This window comes from Lipophrys pholis, assembly GCF_963383615.2.
Source record: "Lipophrys pholis genome assembly, contig: SCAFFOLD_50, whole genome shotgun sequence".
Lineage (NCBI taxonomy): Eukaryota > Metazoa > Chordata > Actinopteri > Blenniiformes > Blenniidae > Lipophrys > Lipophrys pholis.
The window spans coordinates 49,854-67,500 of NW_028291986.1; the positions used below are offsets into that span (position 1 = coordinate 49,854).

Sequence of the window (17,647 nt, forward strand, 5' to 3'; positions counted from 1 at the left end):
CTGGTTCTAATGGTTTTCCTACTGGTTCTGACGGTCCCTGACTGTTTCTGATGGTTTCCTACTGGTTCTGACGGTCCCTGACTGTTTCTGATGGTTTCCTACTGGTTCTGATGCTTTCCGACTGGTTCTAACGCTGTCCTGCTGTTTCTAATGGTTTCCTACTGGTTCTGATGGTCCCTGACTGGTTCTGATGGTTTCCTACTGGTTCTGACGGTCCCTGACTGGTTCTAATGGTTTTCCTACTGGTTCTGACGGTCCCTGACTGTTTCTGATGGTTTCCTACTGGTTCTGATGGTCCCTGACTGTTTCTGATGGTTTCCCACTGGTTCTGACGGTCCCCGACTGTTTCTGATGGATTCCTACTGGTTCTGATGGTTTTCCTACTGGTTCTGACGGTCCCCGACTGTTTCTGATGGATTCCTACTGGTTCTGATGGTTTTCCTACTGGTTCTGATGGTCCCTGACTGTTTCTGATGGTTTCCCACTGGTTCTGATGGTCCCTCACTTTTTCTTTACTGGAGTCCTACTGGTTCTGATGGTTTCTCACTGGTTCTGACGGTCCCTGACTGTTTCTGATGGTTTCCTACGGGTTCTACCAGTTTCCTGCTGGTTCTGATGGATTCCTACTGGTTCTGATGGATTCCTACTGGTTCTGATGGTCCCTGACTGTTTCTGATGGATTCCTACTGGTTCTGATGGATTCCTACTGGTTCTGATGGATTCCTACTGGTTCTGATGGTATCCTACTGGTTCTGATGGTCCCTGACTGTTTCTGATGGTTTCCTACTGGTTCTGACGGTCCCCGACTGTTTCTGATGGATTCCTACTGGTTCTGATGGATTCCTACTGGTTCTGATGGATTCCTACTGGTTCTGATGGTATCCTACTGGTTCTGATGGTCCCTGACTGTTTCTAATGGATTCCTACTGGTTCTGATGGTTTCCTACGGGTTCTACCAGTTTCCTACTGGTTCTGATGGATTCCTACTGGTTCTGATGGTATCCTACTGGTTCTGATGGTCCCTGACTGTTTCTAATGGATTCCTACTGGTTCTGATGGTTTCCTACTGGTTCTAATGCTTTCCGACTGGTTCTAACGCTGTCCTGCTGTTTCTAATGGTTTCCTACTGGTTCTGATGGTCCCTGACTGTTTCTGATGGTTTCCTACTGGTTCTGACGGTCCCTGACTGGTTCTAATGGTTTTCCTACTGGTTCTGACGGTCCCTGACTGTTTCTGATGGTTTTCTACTGGTTCTGACGGTCCCTGACTGTTTCTGATGGTTTCCTACTGGTTCTGATGCTTTCCGACTGGTTCTAACGCTGTCCTGCTGTTTCTAATGGTTTCCTACTGGTTCTGATGGTCCCTGACTGGTTCTGATGGTTTCCTACTGGTTCTGACGGTCCCTGACTGGTTCTAATGGTTTTCCTACTGGTTCTGACGGTCCCTGACTGTTTCTGATGGTTTCCTACTGGTTCTGATGGTCCCTGACTGTTTCTGATGGTTTCCCACTGGTTCTGACGGTCCCCGACTGTTTCTGATGGATTCCTACTGGTTCTGATGGTTTTCCTACTGGTTCTGACGGTCCCCGACTGTTTCTGATGGATTCCTACTGGTTCTGATGGTTTTCCTACTGGTTCTGATGGTCCCTGACTGTTTCTGATGGTTTCCCACTGGTTCTGATGGTCCCTCACTTTTTCTTTACTGGAGTCCTACTGGTTCTGATGGTTTCTCACTGGTTCTGACGGTCCCTGACTGTTTCTGATGGTTTCCTACGGGTTCTACCAGTTTCCTGCTGGTTCTGATGGATTCCTACTGGTTCTGATGGATTCCTACTGGTTCTGATGGTATCCTACTGGTTCTGATGGTCCCTGACTGTTTCTAATGGATTCCTACTGGTTCTGATGGTTTCCTACTGGTTCTGATGGATTCCTACTGGTTCTGATGGTATCCTACTGGTTCTGATGGTCCCTGACTGTTTCTAATGGATTCCTACTGGTTCTGATGGTTTCCTACTGGTTCTGATGCTTTCCGACTGGTTCTAACGCTGTCCTGCTGTTTCTAATGGTTTCCTACTGGTTCTGATGGTCCCTGACTGTTTCTGATGGTTTCCTACTGGTTCTGACGGTCCCTGACTGGTTCTAATGGTTTTCCTACTGGTTCTGACGGTCCCTGACTGTTTCTGATGGTTTTCTACTGGTTCTGATGGTCCCTGACTGTTTCTGATGGTTTCCCACTGGTTCTGACGGTCCCCGACTGTTTCTGATGGATTCCTACTGGTTCTGATGGTTTTCCTACTGGTTCTGACGGTCCCCGACTGTTTCTGATGGATTTCTACTGGTTCTGATGGTTTTCCTACTGGTTCTGATGGTCCCTGACTGTTTCTGATGGTTTCCCACTGGTTCTGATGGTCCCTCACTTTTTCTTTACTGGAGTCCTACTGGTTCTGATGGTTTCCCACTGGTTCTGATGGTCCCTCACTTTTTCTTTACTGGAGTCCTACTGGTTCTGATGGTTTCCCACTGGTTCTGACGGTCCCTGACTGTTTCTGATGGTTTCCTACGGGTTCTACCAGTTTCCTGCTGGTTCTGATGGATTCCTACTGGTTCTGATGGATTCCTACTGGTTCTGATGGTATCCTACTGGTTCTGATGGTCCCTGACTGTTTCTAATGGATTCCTACTGGTTCTGATGGTTTCCTACTGGTTCTAACGGTGAAATAAAAGTCTGTTAAAGTCAATGAATGCATCAATTCTGACGGTCGCTATGGTGATGAATGTCCTCCCTCCGTCCTCTGTCTGTCCTCCCTCCCTCCCTCCGCCCTCCCTCCATCCTCCCTTCGTACTCCCTCCATCGATCCTCCGTCTGTCCTCCTTTCATCCTCTGTCTGTCCTCCCTCCCTCCATCCTCCCTTCGTACTCCCTCCGTCTGTCCTCCTTTCATCCTCTCTCTGTCCTCCGTCCTCCCTTCGTACTCCCTACATCCTCCTTTGTCCTCCCTCTGTCCTATGTACTCCTTTTGTACTCCCTCCGTCCTCCTCTGTCCTCCCTCTGTCCTCCCTCTGTCCTATGTACTCCCTTTGTCCTCCCTCTGTCCTCCTTTGTCCTCCCTCTGTCCTTTGTACTCCCTCCGTCCTCCTCTGTCCTCCCTCTGTCCTTCGTACTCCCTCCATACTCTCTCTGTCCTCCGTCGTCCTCCTTCCGTCTCCAGATGCCTATGTTCCTCCGCAGCTATTCTACAATGGGAAGGTGGATTATTTTGACCTGCAGAGACTCGGAGGACTTTTGTCCCACCTGAAGAAGACCCTCAAAGGTGTGTGTGTGTGTGTGTGTGTGTGTGTGTGTGTGTGTGTGTGTGTGTGTGTGTGTGTGTGTGTGTGTGTGTGTGTGTGTGTGTGTGTGTGTGTGTGTGTGTGTGTCATTGACAGTCTCTGTCTCCTCCAGACGATCTGGCCACTAAAGCAAACATCATCATCGACCCTGCAGAGATTCAGACGGTTTCCATGGACGACCTGGACGAGGACGAGGAGAGCGGAGCCGCTCCGGTGACACACCCACACATGCTACATGCTAACTTCCAGGCAGGGACCATGCTACGTGCTTACTGTGCTACATGCTACATGCTAACCTCCAGGCCTGCAGGGACCATGCTACATGCTTACTGTGCTACATGCTAACCTCCAGGCCTGCAGGGACCATGCTACATGCTTACTGTGCTACATGCTACATGCTAACCTCCAGGCCTGCAGGGACCATGCTACATGCTTACCGCGCTACATGCTAACCTCCAGGCCTGCAGGGACCATGCTACATGCTTACCGCGCTACATGCTACATGCTAACCTCCAGGCCTGCAGGGACCATGCTACATGCTTACTGTGCTACATGCTACATGTTAACCTCCAGGCCTGCAGGGACCATGCTACATGCTAACCTCCAGGCTTGCAGACACCATGCTACATGCTAACCTCCCGGCCTACGGGGACCATGCTACATGCTTACCATGCTACATGCTAACCTCCAGGCCTGTAGGGACCATGCTACATGCTTACCATGCTACATGCTAACCTCCAGGCCTGTAGGGACCATGCTACATGCTAACCTCCCAGCCTACAGGGACCATGCTACATGCTTACCATGCTACATGCTAACCTCCAGGCCTGTAGGGACCATGCTACATGCTAACCTCCAGGCTTGCAGACACCATGCTACATGCTAACCTCCAGGCCTGTAGGGACCATGCTACATGCTAACCTCCAGGCCTGCAGGGACCATGCTACATGCTAACCTCCAGGCCTGCAGGAAACATGCTACATGCTAACCTCCAGGCCTGCAGGAACCATGCTACATGCTAACCTCCAGGCTTGCAGGGACCATGCTACATGCTAACTTTGGGTGCTGGTGTGCTACATGCTAAGCCCAGGTGGTGTTGTTTCAGCGGCCGTTTGGTGCAGCAGCGATGGGCGGAGCTCTGGCCCGGCCCAGCTGGCTCAGTTCTCCCACTCTGGGTCGGGCTAATCGCTTCCTGAGCACTGCGGCCGTGAGCCTGATGACCCCCAGACGACCTCTGACCCAGCCCGAGAAGGTCAAGATCCGCACGCTGGCGGTGGAGCAGCGCACCGAGGAAGACAGTAAGTCAGTCTGCAGGGTCAAAGTAAAGGTCAAGTCAATGTCAGACCAGAGTCAAATCAAGTGAAACCGGTCTTCTTCTGCCTTCCTGTCTGCTTCCTGTAGTCGAGGGTAGCCATGGTAACGACGGCCTGTTGCTGGGGCGACCACTGGAGGAGCCTGATCAGCCAATCGCAGACAAGTCGCTGCTGGAAATCGTGGACGGAATCGTGATGATGTACAACCTGAGTGTGCATCAACAGCTGGGAAAGGTAAGCACCTCCACCCAATCAACACCTCCACCCAAACACAACCACAACACTTCAACAACTCCACCCAAACAACACTTCAACACCTTCACCCAAACACCCAACACCTTCACCCAAACACCCAACACTTCCACCCAAGCACCACCACAGCACCTTCCCCTAAACACCACCAGAACATTTCAACACCTTCACCCAAACACCACCACAACACCTCCACCCAAACACCTCCACAACACCTCCACCCAAACCCACCACAACACATCCACCCAAAACCCACCGCAACACATCCACCCAAAACCCACCGCAACACTTCAACACCTCCACAACACCTCCACCCAAACACCACCACAACACCTAAACCTTTCCACCCAATGCAGCTCCATCCCACCTGGGCTCGTTGACCCTTGACCTTGGTCCAGGAAGTGACACGTCATGTGACTGGCAGGACTTCCTGATTGTCTTGTGTTGCAGATGGTGGTCGTCTCCGATGATGTCCACGAGTACGCCGTCGCTCTGAAGGACACAGAGGAGAAGATCGCTCGCTGTCCTTCCAGGGTGAGGACAGAGTGAGAGAGTGAGACACAGAGTGAGGCAGAGTGAGACAGTGAGAGTGAGGCAGAGTGAGACAGTGAGAGTGAGGCAGAGTGAGAGTGAGACAGTAAAAACCTTGAAACCTCCAGGGGGCAGCACTCTGAGAACAGAGTGCTCTGCTGGATCATATGGGACTAACAGCTATTTTGTGTGTGTGTGTGTGTGTGTGTGTGTGTGTGTGTGTGTGTGTGTGTGTGTGTGTGTGTGTGTGTGTGTGTGTGTTGCAGAGGGCAGACATCCTTGAGGAACTTCAGAAGAGCCAGAAAGTGTTTGCAGAGAAACTGAACCACCTGAGCAGGAGACTGGCCTGGATCAACGCCACCATCTACTCCAAGGTGTGTGTGTGTGTGTGTGTGTGTGTGTGTGTGTGTGTGTGTGTGTGTGTGTGTGTGTGTGTGTGTGTGACCTGTGCTGCCCCCTGCAGGAGAAGATGCTGGACGTCTACTGGCTGCTCTGCGTCTGTATCCGGACCATAGAACACTCGGACCAAACCGGGTCGCTGTTCGCCTTCTCTCCAGAGTTCTACCTCAACGTGGCCATGAACTCGTACAGCGCCCTGAGGAACTACTTCAGTCCTGCCAATGGCCTGGAGGAGCTGCCAGGTGGGACTGACTGACACCCACCGTCACCGACACCGACACCGTCACCGACAGTCACAGTCACTGACACTGACACCGTCACCGACAGTCACACCCACCGTCACCGACAGTCACAGTCACTGACACTGACACTGACACTGACACCGTCACCGACAGTCACACCCACCGTCACCGACAGTCACAGTCACCGACACCGACACCGTCACCGACAGTCACAGTCACTGACACCGACACCGACACCGACACCGTCACCGACACCGTCACCGTCACCGACAGTCACTGACACTGACACCGTCACCGACAGTCACTGACACTGACACCGTCACCGTCACCGACAGTCACTGACACTGACACCGTCACCGACAGTCACTGACACTGACACTGACACCGTCACTGACACCGACACCGTCACCGACAGTCACTGACACTGACACCGTCACCGACAGTCACTGACACTGACACCGTCACTGACACCGACACCGTCACCGACAGTCACCGACACTGACACTGACACTGACACCGTCACTGACACCGACACCGTCACCGACAGTCACTGACACTGACACTAACAGTCACCGTCACCGACACCGTCACTGACAGGCACTGACACCGACACCGTCACACTGTCCTGTTGTCTCCTCATGGTTCTCATCTTTCTCTGCAGGCTACGAAGAAACTCTGACTCAACTTGCTGCGATTCTCGCCAAACACTTCGCTGATCCACGAATAGTCGGGACAGGTAACACACACACACACACACACACACACACACACACACACACACACACACACACACACACAGTCAAAGATCATCACTGCTGTGTGTGTGTGTGTGTGTGTGTGTGTGTGTGTGTGTGTGTCTCTAGATATCAAAGACTCTCTGATGCAGGCTCTGGCCAGCTACGTCTGTTACCCACAATCCCTCAGGGCCGTGGAGAGGATTCCAGAGGAACAGTGAGTGTCTCTCACACACACACACACACACACACACACACACACACACACACACACACACACACACACACACACACACACACACACACACACACTCTGACGGTCTGGGATGTTGTGCTTGCAGACGAGTGGCCATGATGAGGAACCTGTTGGCTCCATATGAGCAGAGACCCTGGGCCCAGACCAACTGGATCCTGGTTCGACTGTGGAGAGTGAGCACACACACACACACACACACACACACACACACACACACACACACACACACACACACCCACCCACCCCTCCCCCCTGTGTGTAACGACTGTTCTCTCTTCAGGGTTGTGGATTCGGGTACAGATACACTCGACTGCCTCACCTGCTGAAAACCAAACCTGAAGACGCAAACCTGCCCAGTCTGCAGAGTACGTACCTGCTGCTCCTCCTGCTGCTGCTCCTCCTGCTGCTCCTCTTGCTGCTCCTCCTCCTGCTGCTGCTGCTCCTCCTCCTGCTGCTCCTCTTGCTGCTCCTCCTGCTGCTCCTCTTGCTGCTCCTCCTCCTCCTCCTGCTGCTTCTGCTCCTCCTCCTCCTCCTTCTTCTGCTCCTCCTCCTCCTCCTCCTGCTTCTGCTCCTCCTCCTCCTCCTTCTTCTGCTCCTCCTCCTCCTCCTCCTGCTTCTGCTCCTCCTCCTCCTCCTCCTCCTGCTGCTCCTCCTGCTGCTCCTCCTCCTCCTCAACCTGCTGCTGCTGCTCCTCCTCCTGCTGCTGCTGCTCCTCCTCCTCCTGCTGCTCCTCCTCCTCCTGCTGCTCCTCCTGCTGCTCCTCCTCCTCCTCCTCCTGCTGCTGCTCCTCCTCCTGCTGCTGCTGCTCCTCCTCCTCCTGCTGCTCCTCCTCCTCCTGCTGCTCCTTCTGCTTCTGCTTCTCCTCCTCCTGCTTCTGCTCCTCCTCCTGCTCCTCCTGCTGCTCCTCCTGCTTCTGCTCTTCCTCCTCCTCCTCCTGATGCTCATGCTCCTCCTCCTGGTCCTCCTCCTCCTCCTCCTGATGCTCCTGGTCCTCCTCCTCCTCCTCCTGATGCTCATGCTCCTCCTCCTGGTCCTCCTCCTCCTGATGCTCTTCCTCCTGCTCAAACCCCCAACATTCACAACCCCTCCCCTATCGTATTTCCATTGTCTGTTTACAGTGAGAAGGGAATATCACCTCCTCTTACTCCTTCTCCTCCTCCTCCTGCTGCTCCTCCTGCTGCTCCTCCTCCTCCTCAACCTGCTGCTGCTGCTCCTCCTCCTGCTGCTGCTGCTCCTCCTCCTCCTGCTGCTCCTCCTCCTCCTGCTGCTCCTCCTGCTGCTCCTCCTCCTCCTCCTCCTGCTGCTGCTCCTCCTCCTGCTGCTGCTGCTCCTCCTCCTCCTGCTGCTCCTCCTCCTCCTGCTGCTCCTTCTGCTTCTGCTTCTCCTCCTCCTGCTTCTGCTCCTCCTCCTGCTCCTCCTGCTGCTCCTCCTGCTTCTGCTCTTCCTCCTCCTCCTCCTGATGCTCATGCTCCTCCTCCTGGTCCTCCTCCTCCTCCTCCTGATGCTCCTGGTCCTCCTCCTCCTCCTCCTGATGCTCATGCTCCTCCTCCTGGTCCTCCTCCTCCTGATGCTCTTCCTCCTGCTCAAACCCCCAACATTCACAACCCCTCCCCTATCGTATTTCCATTGTCTGTTTACAGTGAGAAGGGAATATCACCTCCTCTTACTCCTTCTCCTCCTCCAATTCCTCTTCGTCATCTTCATCTTCCTGTTCCTCATCCTGCTTCCCCCTTCCTCCTCCTCCTCTTATTCATCCTTATCCTGCTCCTGTTCCTACTCCTGCTCTTCGTCATCTTCCTCCTCCTTGTCCTGCTCCTGTTCCTCCTCCTCCTCTTGCCCCTGTTCCTGCTCCTGCTCCTCCTGCTCCTCCTCCTCCTCCTGCTGCTCCTGCTCTTCCTCCTCCTTGTCCAGCTCCTCCTGCTCCTGCTCCTCCTCCTCTTCCTCCTTATCCTGCTCCTCCTCCTCCTCCTCCTCCTCCTCCTCCTCCTCCTCCTCCTCCTCCTCGTCCTGCTCCTCCTCCTTGTCCTGCTCCTCCTCCTGCTCCTCCTCCTCCTCCTTGTCCTCCTCCTTGTCCTCCTCCTCCTCCTCCTCCTCCTTGTGATGTTCAGCTTCTGTCAGGTTTTGCCATAAATAAATCCAGTTTATTTTCACTGTTGAACAAATTGACAGTGCACACACACACACACACACACACACACACACACACACACACACACACACACACACACACACACACACACACACACACACACACACACACACACACACACGTCCATTTTACTCCTATTTTCCAACTTATTTTCTTTTTTCTTTCTAACATGTCTGTCCTGCATGTTTGTTCCTCTCCCTCTCCTCTCTCTCTCTCTCCATCTCTCTCTCGCTCTCTCTCTCTCTGTCTCGCTCTCTCTCTGTCTCTCTCTCTCTCTCTCTGTCTCCCTCTCGCTCTCTCTCTCTCTCCCTCTGTCTCTCTCTCTCGCTCTCTCTCTCGCTCTCTCTCTCTCTCTGTCTCTCTATCCCTCTGTCTCTCTCTCTGTCTCTCTCTCCCTCTCTCTCTCTCTCTGTCTCCCTCTCTCTCTCTCTCTGTCTCTCTCTCTCTCTCTGTCTCCCTCTCGCTCTCTGTCTCTCTCCCTCTCTCTATCCCTCTGTCTCTCTCTCTCGCTCTCTCTCTCCCTCTCTCTCTCTCTCTGTCTCTCTATCCCTCTGTCTCCCTCTCTCTCTCTCTCTCTGTCTCTCTATCCCTCTGTCTCTCTCTCTGTCTCTCTCTCTCTCCCTCCCTCTCTCGCCGTCTCTCTCATTCTTTCTCTCCGTCTCTCCCTCTCCTTCTCTCTTGCTCTCTCTCCATCTCTCTCTCTCTCTCTCTCTCTCTCTCTCTCCCTCTCTATCACTTCAGGAGATCTGTCCATTGCTAGTTTTCAGCGTAAGTTTTTTTTATTCAATTTCTCATTTTTCGTTTGAAAAACTACCGACTCTCTAGACCTCCTCCTCTCTAGACCTCCTCCTCTCTAGACCTCCTCCTCTCTAGACCTCCTCCTCTCTAGACCTCCTCCTCTCCAGACCTCCTCCTCTCCAGACCTCCTCCTCTCCAGACCTCCCCCTCTCCAGACCTCCCTCCTCTCCAGACCTCCTCTCCAGATCTCCTCTCTAGACCTCCTCCTCTCCAGACCTCCTTCTCTCCAGACCTCCTCCTCTCCAGACCTCCCCCTCTCCAGACCTCCCTCCTCTCCAGACCTCCTCTCCAGATCTCCTCTCTAGACCTCCTCCTCTCCAGACCCCATCAGACCTCCTCCTCTCCAGATCTCCTCCTCTCTCCTCCTCTCTACACCTCCTCAGATGTCTTCCTCTCTAGACCCCCTCCTCTATAGACCTCCTCCTCTCCAGACCTCCTCTCCAGACCTCCTCCTCTCCAGACCTCCCTCCTCTCCAGACCTCCTCTCCAGATCTCCTCTCTAGACCTCCTCCTCTCCAGACCCTATCAGACCTCCTCCTCTCCAGACCTCTTCCTCTCCAGACCTCCTCCTTTCTCCTCCTCTCTAGACCTCCTCCTCTCCAGACATCCTCTCCAGACATCCTCCTTTCTCCTCCTCTCCAGACCTCCTCCTCTCCAGACCTCTTCCCCTCCAGACCTCCTCTCTCCTCCTCTCCAGACCTCTTCCTCTCCAGACCTCCTCCTCTCTAGACCTCCTCCTCTCCAGACCTCTTCCTCTCCAGACCTCTTCCTCTCCAGACCTCCTCCTCTCCAGACCTCCTCCTCTCTAGACCTCCTCCTCTCCAGACCTCCTCCTCTTTGACAGAATCTTCAACAAAGAAACAGACGATCTCGGGCTTTTGTTTCCGTCTCTCTGTTCTCCTCCAGCTGTATTCCCAGTGGAGGAGTGTGTCAGGACAGTGGAGGAGTGTGTCAGGACAGTGGAGGAGGAGTGTGTCAGGACAATGGAGGAGGAGTGTGTCAGGACAGTGGAGGAGGAGTGTGTCAGGACAGTGGAGGAGTGTGTAAGGACAATGGAGGAGGAGTGTGTCAGGACAGTGGAGGAGGAGTGTGTCAGGACAGTGGAGGAGGAGTGTGTCAGGACAATGGAGGAGGAGTGTGTCAGGACAGTGGAGGAGGAGTGTGTCAGGACAGTGGAGGAGTGTGTCAGGACAATGGAGGAGGAGTGTGTCAGGACAATGGAGGAGTGTGTCAGGACAATGGAGGAGGAGTGTGTCAGGACAGTGAAGGAGGAGTGTGTCAGGACAATGGAGGAGGAGTGTGTCAGGACAGTGGAGGAGGAGTGTGTCAGGACAGTGGAGGAGTGTGTAAGGACAATGGAGGAGGAGTGTGTCAGGACAGTGGAGGAGGAGTGTGTCAGGACAATGGAGGAGGAGTGTGTCAGGACAGTGGAGGAGGAGTGTGTCAGGACAATGGAGGAGGAGTGTGTCAGGACAATGGAGGAGGAGTGTGTCAGGACAGTGAAGGAGGAGTGTGTCAGGACAATGGAGGAGGAGTGTGTCAGGACAATGGAGGAGGAGTGTGTCAGGACAATGGAGGAGGAGTGTGTCAGGACAATGGAGGAGGAGTGTGTCAGGACAGTGGAGGAGGAGTGTGTCAGGACAATGGAGGAGGAGTGTGTCAGGACAGTGGAGGAGGAGTGTGTCAGGACAATGGAGGAGTGTGTCAGGACAGTGGAGGAGGAGTGTGTCAGGACAGTGGAGGAGGAGTGTGTCAGGACAATGGAGGAGGAGTGTGTCAGGACAGTGGAGGAGGAGTGTGTCAGGACAGTGGAGGAGTGTGTCAGGACAATGGAGGAGGAGTGTGTCAGGACAATGGAGGAGTGTGTCAGGACAGTGAAGGAGGAGTGTGTCAGGACAATGGAGGAGGAGTGTGTCAGGACAATGGAGGAGTGTGTCAGGACAGTGGAGGAGGAGTGTGTCAGGACAATGGAGGAGGAGTGTGTCAGGACAATGGAGGAGGAGTGTCAGGACAGTGAAGGAGGAGTGTGCCAGGACAGTGGAGGAGGAGTGTGTCAGGACAGTGGAGGAGGAGTGTGTCAGGACAATGGAGGAGTGTGTCAGGACAGTGAAGGAGGAGTGTGTCAGGACAATGGAGGAGTGTGTCAGGACAGTGGAGGAGGAGTGTGTCAGGACAATGGAGGAGGAGTGTGTCAGGACAGTGAAGGAGGAGTGTGTCAGGACAATGGAGGAGTGTGTCAGGACAATGGAGGAGGAGTGTGTCAGGACAATGGAGGAGGGGTGTGTCAGGACAGTGAAGGAGGAGTGTGTCAGGACAATGGAGAAGGAGTGTGTCAGGACAGTGGAGGAGGAGTGTGTCAGGACAATGGAGAAGGAGTGTGTCAGGACAGTGGAGGAGGAGTGTGTCAGGACAGTGGAGGAGGAGTGTGTCAGGACAATGGAGGAGGAGTGTGTCAGGACAGTGGAGGAGGAGTGAGTCAGGACAATGGAGAAGGAGTGTGTCAGGACAGTGGAGGAGGAGTGTGTCAGGACAATGGAGGAGGAGTGTGTCAGGACAATGGAGAAGGAGTGTGTCAGGACAGTGGAGGAGGAGTGTGTCAGGACAATGGAGGAGGAGTGTGTCAGGACAGTGGAGGAGGAGTGTGTCAGGACAATGGAGGAGGAGTGTGTCAGGACAATGGAGGAGGAGTGTGTCAGGACAGTGGAGGAGGAGTGTGTCAGGACAATGGAGGAGGAGTGTGTCAGGACAATGGAGGAGGAGTGTGTCAGGACAGTGGCGTAGTAGCAGCAACACCCAACATGTCGGGAGTGGAGACGTCACCTGGCATGTCCCTCATTGGACATATCCTCTGTCCTCTGATAGGCTCTGAGCCTTGTCCATCACCATGGTAACCCACCTGTTGTCCTCTGTCCTCTGATTGGCTCAGAGCCCTGTCCATCCCTGCTGCTGCAGCGCCACATGGCCGAACTGCTCAGTGTGGATAAAGACATGGCCGCCTCCTTCCTGAACAGCGTCCTCAACCAGCTGAACTGGGCTTTTTCTGAGTTCATTGGCATGATCCAGGAGGTGAACACACACACACACACACACACACACACACACACACACACACACACACACACACACACACACACACACACACACACACACACACACACACACAAACTTCCAACACTACAACTTATCGCGCAGCAGGTTATCACGTCCTCTTCTTCTTCTTCTTCTCCTTCGTCTTCTCCTTCCTCTTCCTCCTCTCAGATCCAGCAGGCTGCTGAACGTCCAGAAAGAAACTTTGTGGACACTCGTCAGCTGAAGGTAACTGACCATGTTTGCGTGTGTGAGAGACTGCGTGTATAATCTCACTGTGTGTGTGTGTGTGTGTGTGTGTGTGTGTGTGTGTGTGTGTGTGTGTGTGTGCGTGTGTCTCAGGTGTGTGCGACCTGCTTCGACCTGTCCGTCAGCCTGCTGCGGGTGTTGGAGATGACGGTCACTCTGGTCCCGGAGATCTTCCTGGATTGGTCCCGCCCCTCTGCTGAGCTGCTGCTGCGACGCCTCGCCCAGGTGAGGGTCAGGGGGCGGGGCCTATCCCGACCGCAGCCAATCAGCTGCTGGCGTTCAACGACAACGTTAATCAGTGTGATGTATGTGTGTTTGTGCACAGCTGTTGAATCAGGTGTTAAACAGAGTGACTGCAGAGAAAAACCTGTTTGATCGAGTCGTCAACCTGAGGCTGCCAGGTACACACACACACACACACACACACACACACACACACACACACACACACACACACACACACACACACACACACACACACACACACACACACAGGGAAACTCACCACCATTTCCATAAATACAGACGTGTGTGTGTGTTGCAGGTCTGGAGAGTGTTGACCATTATCCGATCCTCGTGGCAGTCACAGGGATCCTTGTTCGAATCCTGGTGGATGGAGATCGGCAAGGGTAAGACCTGCAGCGTGTGTGTGTGTGTGTGTGTGTGTGTGTGTGTGTGTGTGTGTGTGTGTGTGTGTGTGTGTGTGTGTGTGTGTGTGTGTGTGTGTGTGTGTGTGTGTGTGTGTGTGTGTGTGTGTGTGTGTGTGTGTGTGTGTGTGTGTGTGTGTGTGTGTGTGTGTGTGTGTGTGTGTTAGGACACCACAGGAAGGCCTAAAAACTTTAATGTGTGAGCGGTAGCCTCATTGTGAGGATGACTAACAAGATTAACGTGTTGCAATAGAGGCCAGACTGAAGGGAACAACAAGTCTGACTATAGTCCGACTCTATCTTGACTGTAGTCTGACTGTATCTTGGCAGTAGTCCAACTGTACATTGACCATAGTCTGACTGTACATTGACTGTAGTCTGACTGTATCTTGGCAGTAGTCCAACTGTACATTGACCATAGTCTGACTGTACATTGACCGTAGTCTGACTGTATCTTGACCGTAGTCTGACTGTATCTTGACCGTAGTCTGACTGTATCTTGACCGTAGTCTGACTGTATCTTGGCAGTAGTCTGACTGTATCTTGACTGTAGTCTGACTGTATCTTGACCGTAGTCTGACTGTATCTTGACCGTAGTCTGACTGTATCTTGACCGTAGTCTGACTGTAGCTTGGTGTATGTTGATGCATGTCAGGTAGGGTTGGGTGATATTATGGTAATAAGGAATCCTGCGGTATGGAAAATAGCAACGGTATCAGGTTCAGGACCGTCGGGGTTGAATATGTTAGTACATCTACTTTCTTTAATACCTAAATAAGTGTTTGTCCAGCTCTGACGAATGTGTGGTTGAGTTTAATTTAATACTGTTGAGCTATATGGTGACATGGTAACTGACCACCACAGACCAGGTGTAATGGTGTGATCAGTCACTGAGCTATATGGTGACATGGTAACTGACCACCACAGACCAGGTGTAATGGTGTGATCAGTCACTGAGCTATATGGTGACATGGTAACTGACCACCACAGACCAGGTGTAATGGTGTGATCAGTCACTGAGCTATATGGTGACATGGTAACTGACCACCACAGACCAGGTGTAATGGTGTGATCAGTCACTGAGCTACATGGTGACATGGTAACTGACCACCACAGACCAGCAGTGAGGGAATCACTGACAGCTGCACTTTAATGTCTTTTCTAGCCTAATTCTATAAATGTTTTGGAGTATTTTAACCAACACAGTTCTGGACTCTGAGTCACATTGTGAGTGTTTCCACGGCAGCAGCCCGACGGTGAATGGCGCTGAAGCTGAACTGGACCATCAGAGTCTCACATCACCTGCTTCCAGACAATCCGTCTCATGAATGCAGACGTGTTTCTAGCGTACACCACCGCTGCTGACTATTGATTTATTTTCCCGTCATCTCTCGCTCCAGAGGCTCCATATCAGGCCCATTCTCAGACTACGTACCATTTATTGTGTTAAACGGTGAAACATTTTTAATTTATAACGTCATGACTTTTGAATTATGTTCCTTTTCTTTGGGATGTTGTTTCTCCTTCGGATGTTCTTCCCGGACCGACACCGTCTGAACGTATCGGTCCGGGAAGAACGTCAAGAAAAGAAACGCTAACACCGTATACCAGGAACAAGTGGGGAAGGTTTTAACGGTAACACTAGTGTGTGTGTGTGTGTGTGTGTGTGTGTGTGTGTGTGTGTGTGTGTGTGTGTGTGTGTGTGTGTGTGTGTGTGTGTGTGTGTGTGTGTGTGTGTGTGTGTGTGTGTGTGTGTGTGTGTGTGTGTGTGTGTGTGTGTGTGTGTGTGTGTGTGTGTGTGTGTGTGTGTGTGTGTGTGTGTGTGAAAGATGAATGAGGCAATAAAAGTTTGACTTCAATCATTCATGTCAACTGGGAGCAAATTGTCTAAGACTCTCACTCACTCACTCACTCACTCACTCACTCACTCACTCACTCACTCATGTGGCTGTGAGTGCTTTCAGTCAGGCAGCAGGCGGAGTTGGACAGTGCAGATGCAGTTTATTAACACAGCTACAGAGGACACACACAGTGTCTGTTGGGGAGGGGGGGGGGGGGGGGGGTGTTGGGGTGAGAGGAGGTCGGTGAATACAGTGAAAGGATAGAACATTTCGAAACAGGAAGCAGGAAGGACGACTGCTTTCAAAATGCTACTTGCTATTATGTAGCGAGGAAACAGGAAGTTCCTGCAGATTCATTAAAGGGACAAGCGACGGTTTAAAGGCTCCGCCTCCTTTCACTGGAGACTGTGCTGTCTTTGGTCTGATGTGCTGCTCAGTGTCGGGACTCCACCCATTACAGTGTTCCGGGGGTGGGGGGGTAGAGTGAGGGGGTGGGGGTGTGAGGAAGGTGAAGGGGGGTGATGGTGTGAGGGACTGCAGTGTTGCAGTCCCGTTGCTATGGAAACATGATAGCCGTGTTTGAGAAGACAGACACCATGGAGTCCGTCTCCCCCGCCCGCTGTTGGCGTGGTGCTTGTTGCTCTGCCTCAAGCAGTAAGCCTGGCCCCAGGTGCCCCACCCCCATTCCGGGCCCCGCCCGCAGTCGGCCGTTCTGCTGCTCGCTGATTGGCTCCAGGAACACCACGTGCTTGTTGGTACTGACCTTGCGGCCGGGGCCTTCGGTGGAGGCCGGTGGCGTCGGGGTGAGGATGGAGGACTGGGCGCTGCCTGCGCCCGCCTCGTTGGCCTGGCCCGGCGTGGCGGCGGTGGAGGGCGGAGCGTTGGAGCAGGGCGGGCAGCGGCAGGGCGTCAGGTAGAGGTACATGAGGACCAGCACCAGGCTGACCACGCAGCCCAGCAGGGTGGTGAAACCCGTGTTGAAGGACTCGGCGGCGGTGGCATTTTGCTGCAACGCCACCGTGACGTTCACCTCCCATGTCTCGTTCCGCCGCCGCTGCTGGTCCAGTGCCAAGCACCAGTAAATCCCAGAATCCTGCTCCCGTGGCGCCACCATCTCCAGGCTGCCGTTGGCGAACATCCGAAGGGTTTGGTTGTTCCCCGGCGGCTCCACGTACTCCCCGTTTGGCGCCACCCAGTGGAAGGAGACGGCGTGGCCCCACAGCGCGGTGACGCAGTGTAGCAGCAGCGACCTCCCCGCCCGCACCGACAGGCTGCTCTCCTGCTCCGGCGGCTGGACCGCTGCAATGGGGTCGCAGCGCTTGAAGAAGCCACGGTGCAGGAAGAACCGCACGGCGCCCCCCCGGATGCCGTAAAACAGGCACACGTGCTCCGAGCGGAAGAGCGTGACGGAGGCGAAGCGGCGCTGCTCCCAGGACCGGAACAGGCCGTACATAGAGCAGTCGCACAGCAGGGAGTTGTTGTGCAGGTACAGGCCCTGCTGCAGCGCCGGCGGCAGGGCGGAGATGTCGTCCAGCGGCAGCCGGGGCAGCCGGTTGGAGGACAGGTCCAGCAGCGACAGGTGGGCGTGGCTCTCCTTCTGGATGGAGAAGAAGGGGAAGTCCGTCAGGCGGTTGTGGCTGAGGTACGCCTTCCTGAGGTTGCTCAGTCCGTCCAGCACCGTTGGCTCCACGCGGACAATCCGGTTGTTGAAGAGCAGCAGCTCCTCCAATCCCGGCAGCTCCAGGAAGTAGTGCTGCTCCAGAGAGCGCAGCTGATTGGACGACAGGTCCAGGTGTCGCAGCAGAGTCCCGGAGGAGTTCC

General features: G+C 53.8%; 2 protein-coding genes across 11 annotated transcripts in view; one reads left to right on the plus strand and one right to left on the minus strand.

Annotated features, from left to right (window-relative positions):
• Positions 1–17,647, plus strand: part of rnf123 (ring finger protein 123) — a 54,960-nt gene that overhangs the window by 22,463 nt on the left and 14,850 nt on the right. For 6 of the 10 annotated variants that reach the window (XM_080494011.1, XM_080494009.1, XM_080494012.1 and 3 more), the window contains exons 21-37: positions 3,208–3,309; positions 3,441–3,541; positions 4,434–4,626; positions 4,730–4,875; positions 5,344–5,427; positions 5,691–5,798; positions 5,888–6,065; positions 6,727–6,801; positions 6,929–7,016; positions 7,141–7,228; positions 7,336–7,420; positions 9,946–9,972; positions 12,929–13,068; positions 13,261–13,317; positions 13,432–13,563; positions 13,664–13,739; positions 13,883–13,967. In XM_080494011.1, coding sequence (XP_080350137.1) covers positions 3,208–3,309; positions 3,441–3,541; positions 4,434–4,626; positions 4,730–4,875; positions 5,344–5,427; positions 5,691–5,798; positions 5,888–6,065; positions 6,727–6,801; positions 6,929–7,016; positions 7,141–7,228; positions 7,336–7,420; positions 9,946–9,972; positions 12,929–13,068; positions 13,261–13,317; positions 13,432–13,563; positions 13,664–13,739; positions 13,883–13,967 — 1,765 coding nt within the window. The remainder of the gene's footprint in view (positions 1–3,207; positions 3,310–3,440; positions 3,542–4,433; positions 4,627–4,729; positions 4,876–5,343; positions 5,428–5,690; positions 5,799–5,887; positions 6,066–6,726; positions 6,802–6,928; positions 7,017–7,140; positions 7,229–7,335; positions 7,421–9,945; positions 9,973–12,928; positions 13,069–13,260; positions 13,318–13,431; positions 13,564–13,663; positions 13,740–13,882; positions 13,968–17,647) is intronic. The other 4 variants (XM_080494013.1, XM_080494015.1, XM_080494016.1 and 1 more) reach the window with 1 other exon arrangement.
• Positions 16,383–17,647, minus strand: part of amigo3 (adhesion molecule with Ig-like domain 3) — a gene marked incomplete at both ends in the record, with an annotated part of 1,587 nt that continues 322 nt past the window's right edge. Inside the window, one exon of the mRNA XM_080494020.1 lies at positions 16,383–17,647. This exon is cut by the window's right edge and continues 322 nt beyond it. Coding sequence (XP_080350146.1) covers positions 16,383–17,647 — 1,265 coding nt within the window.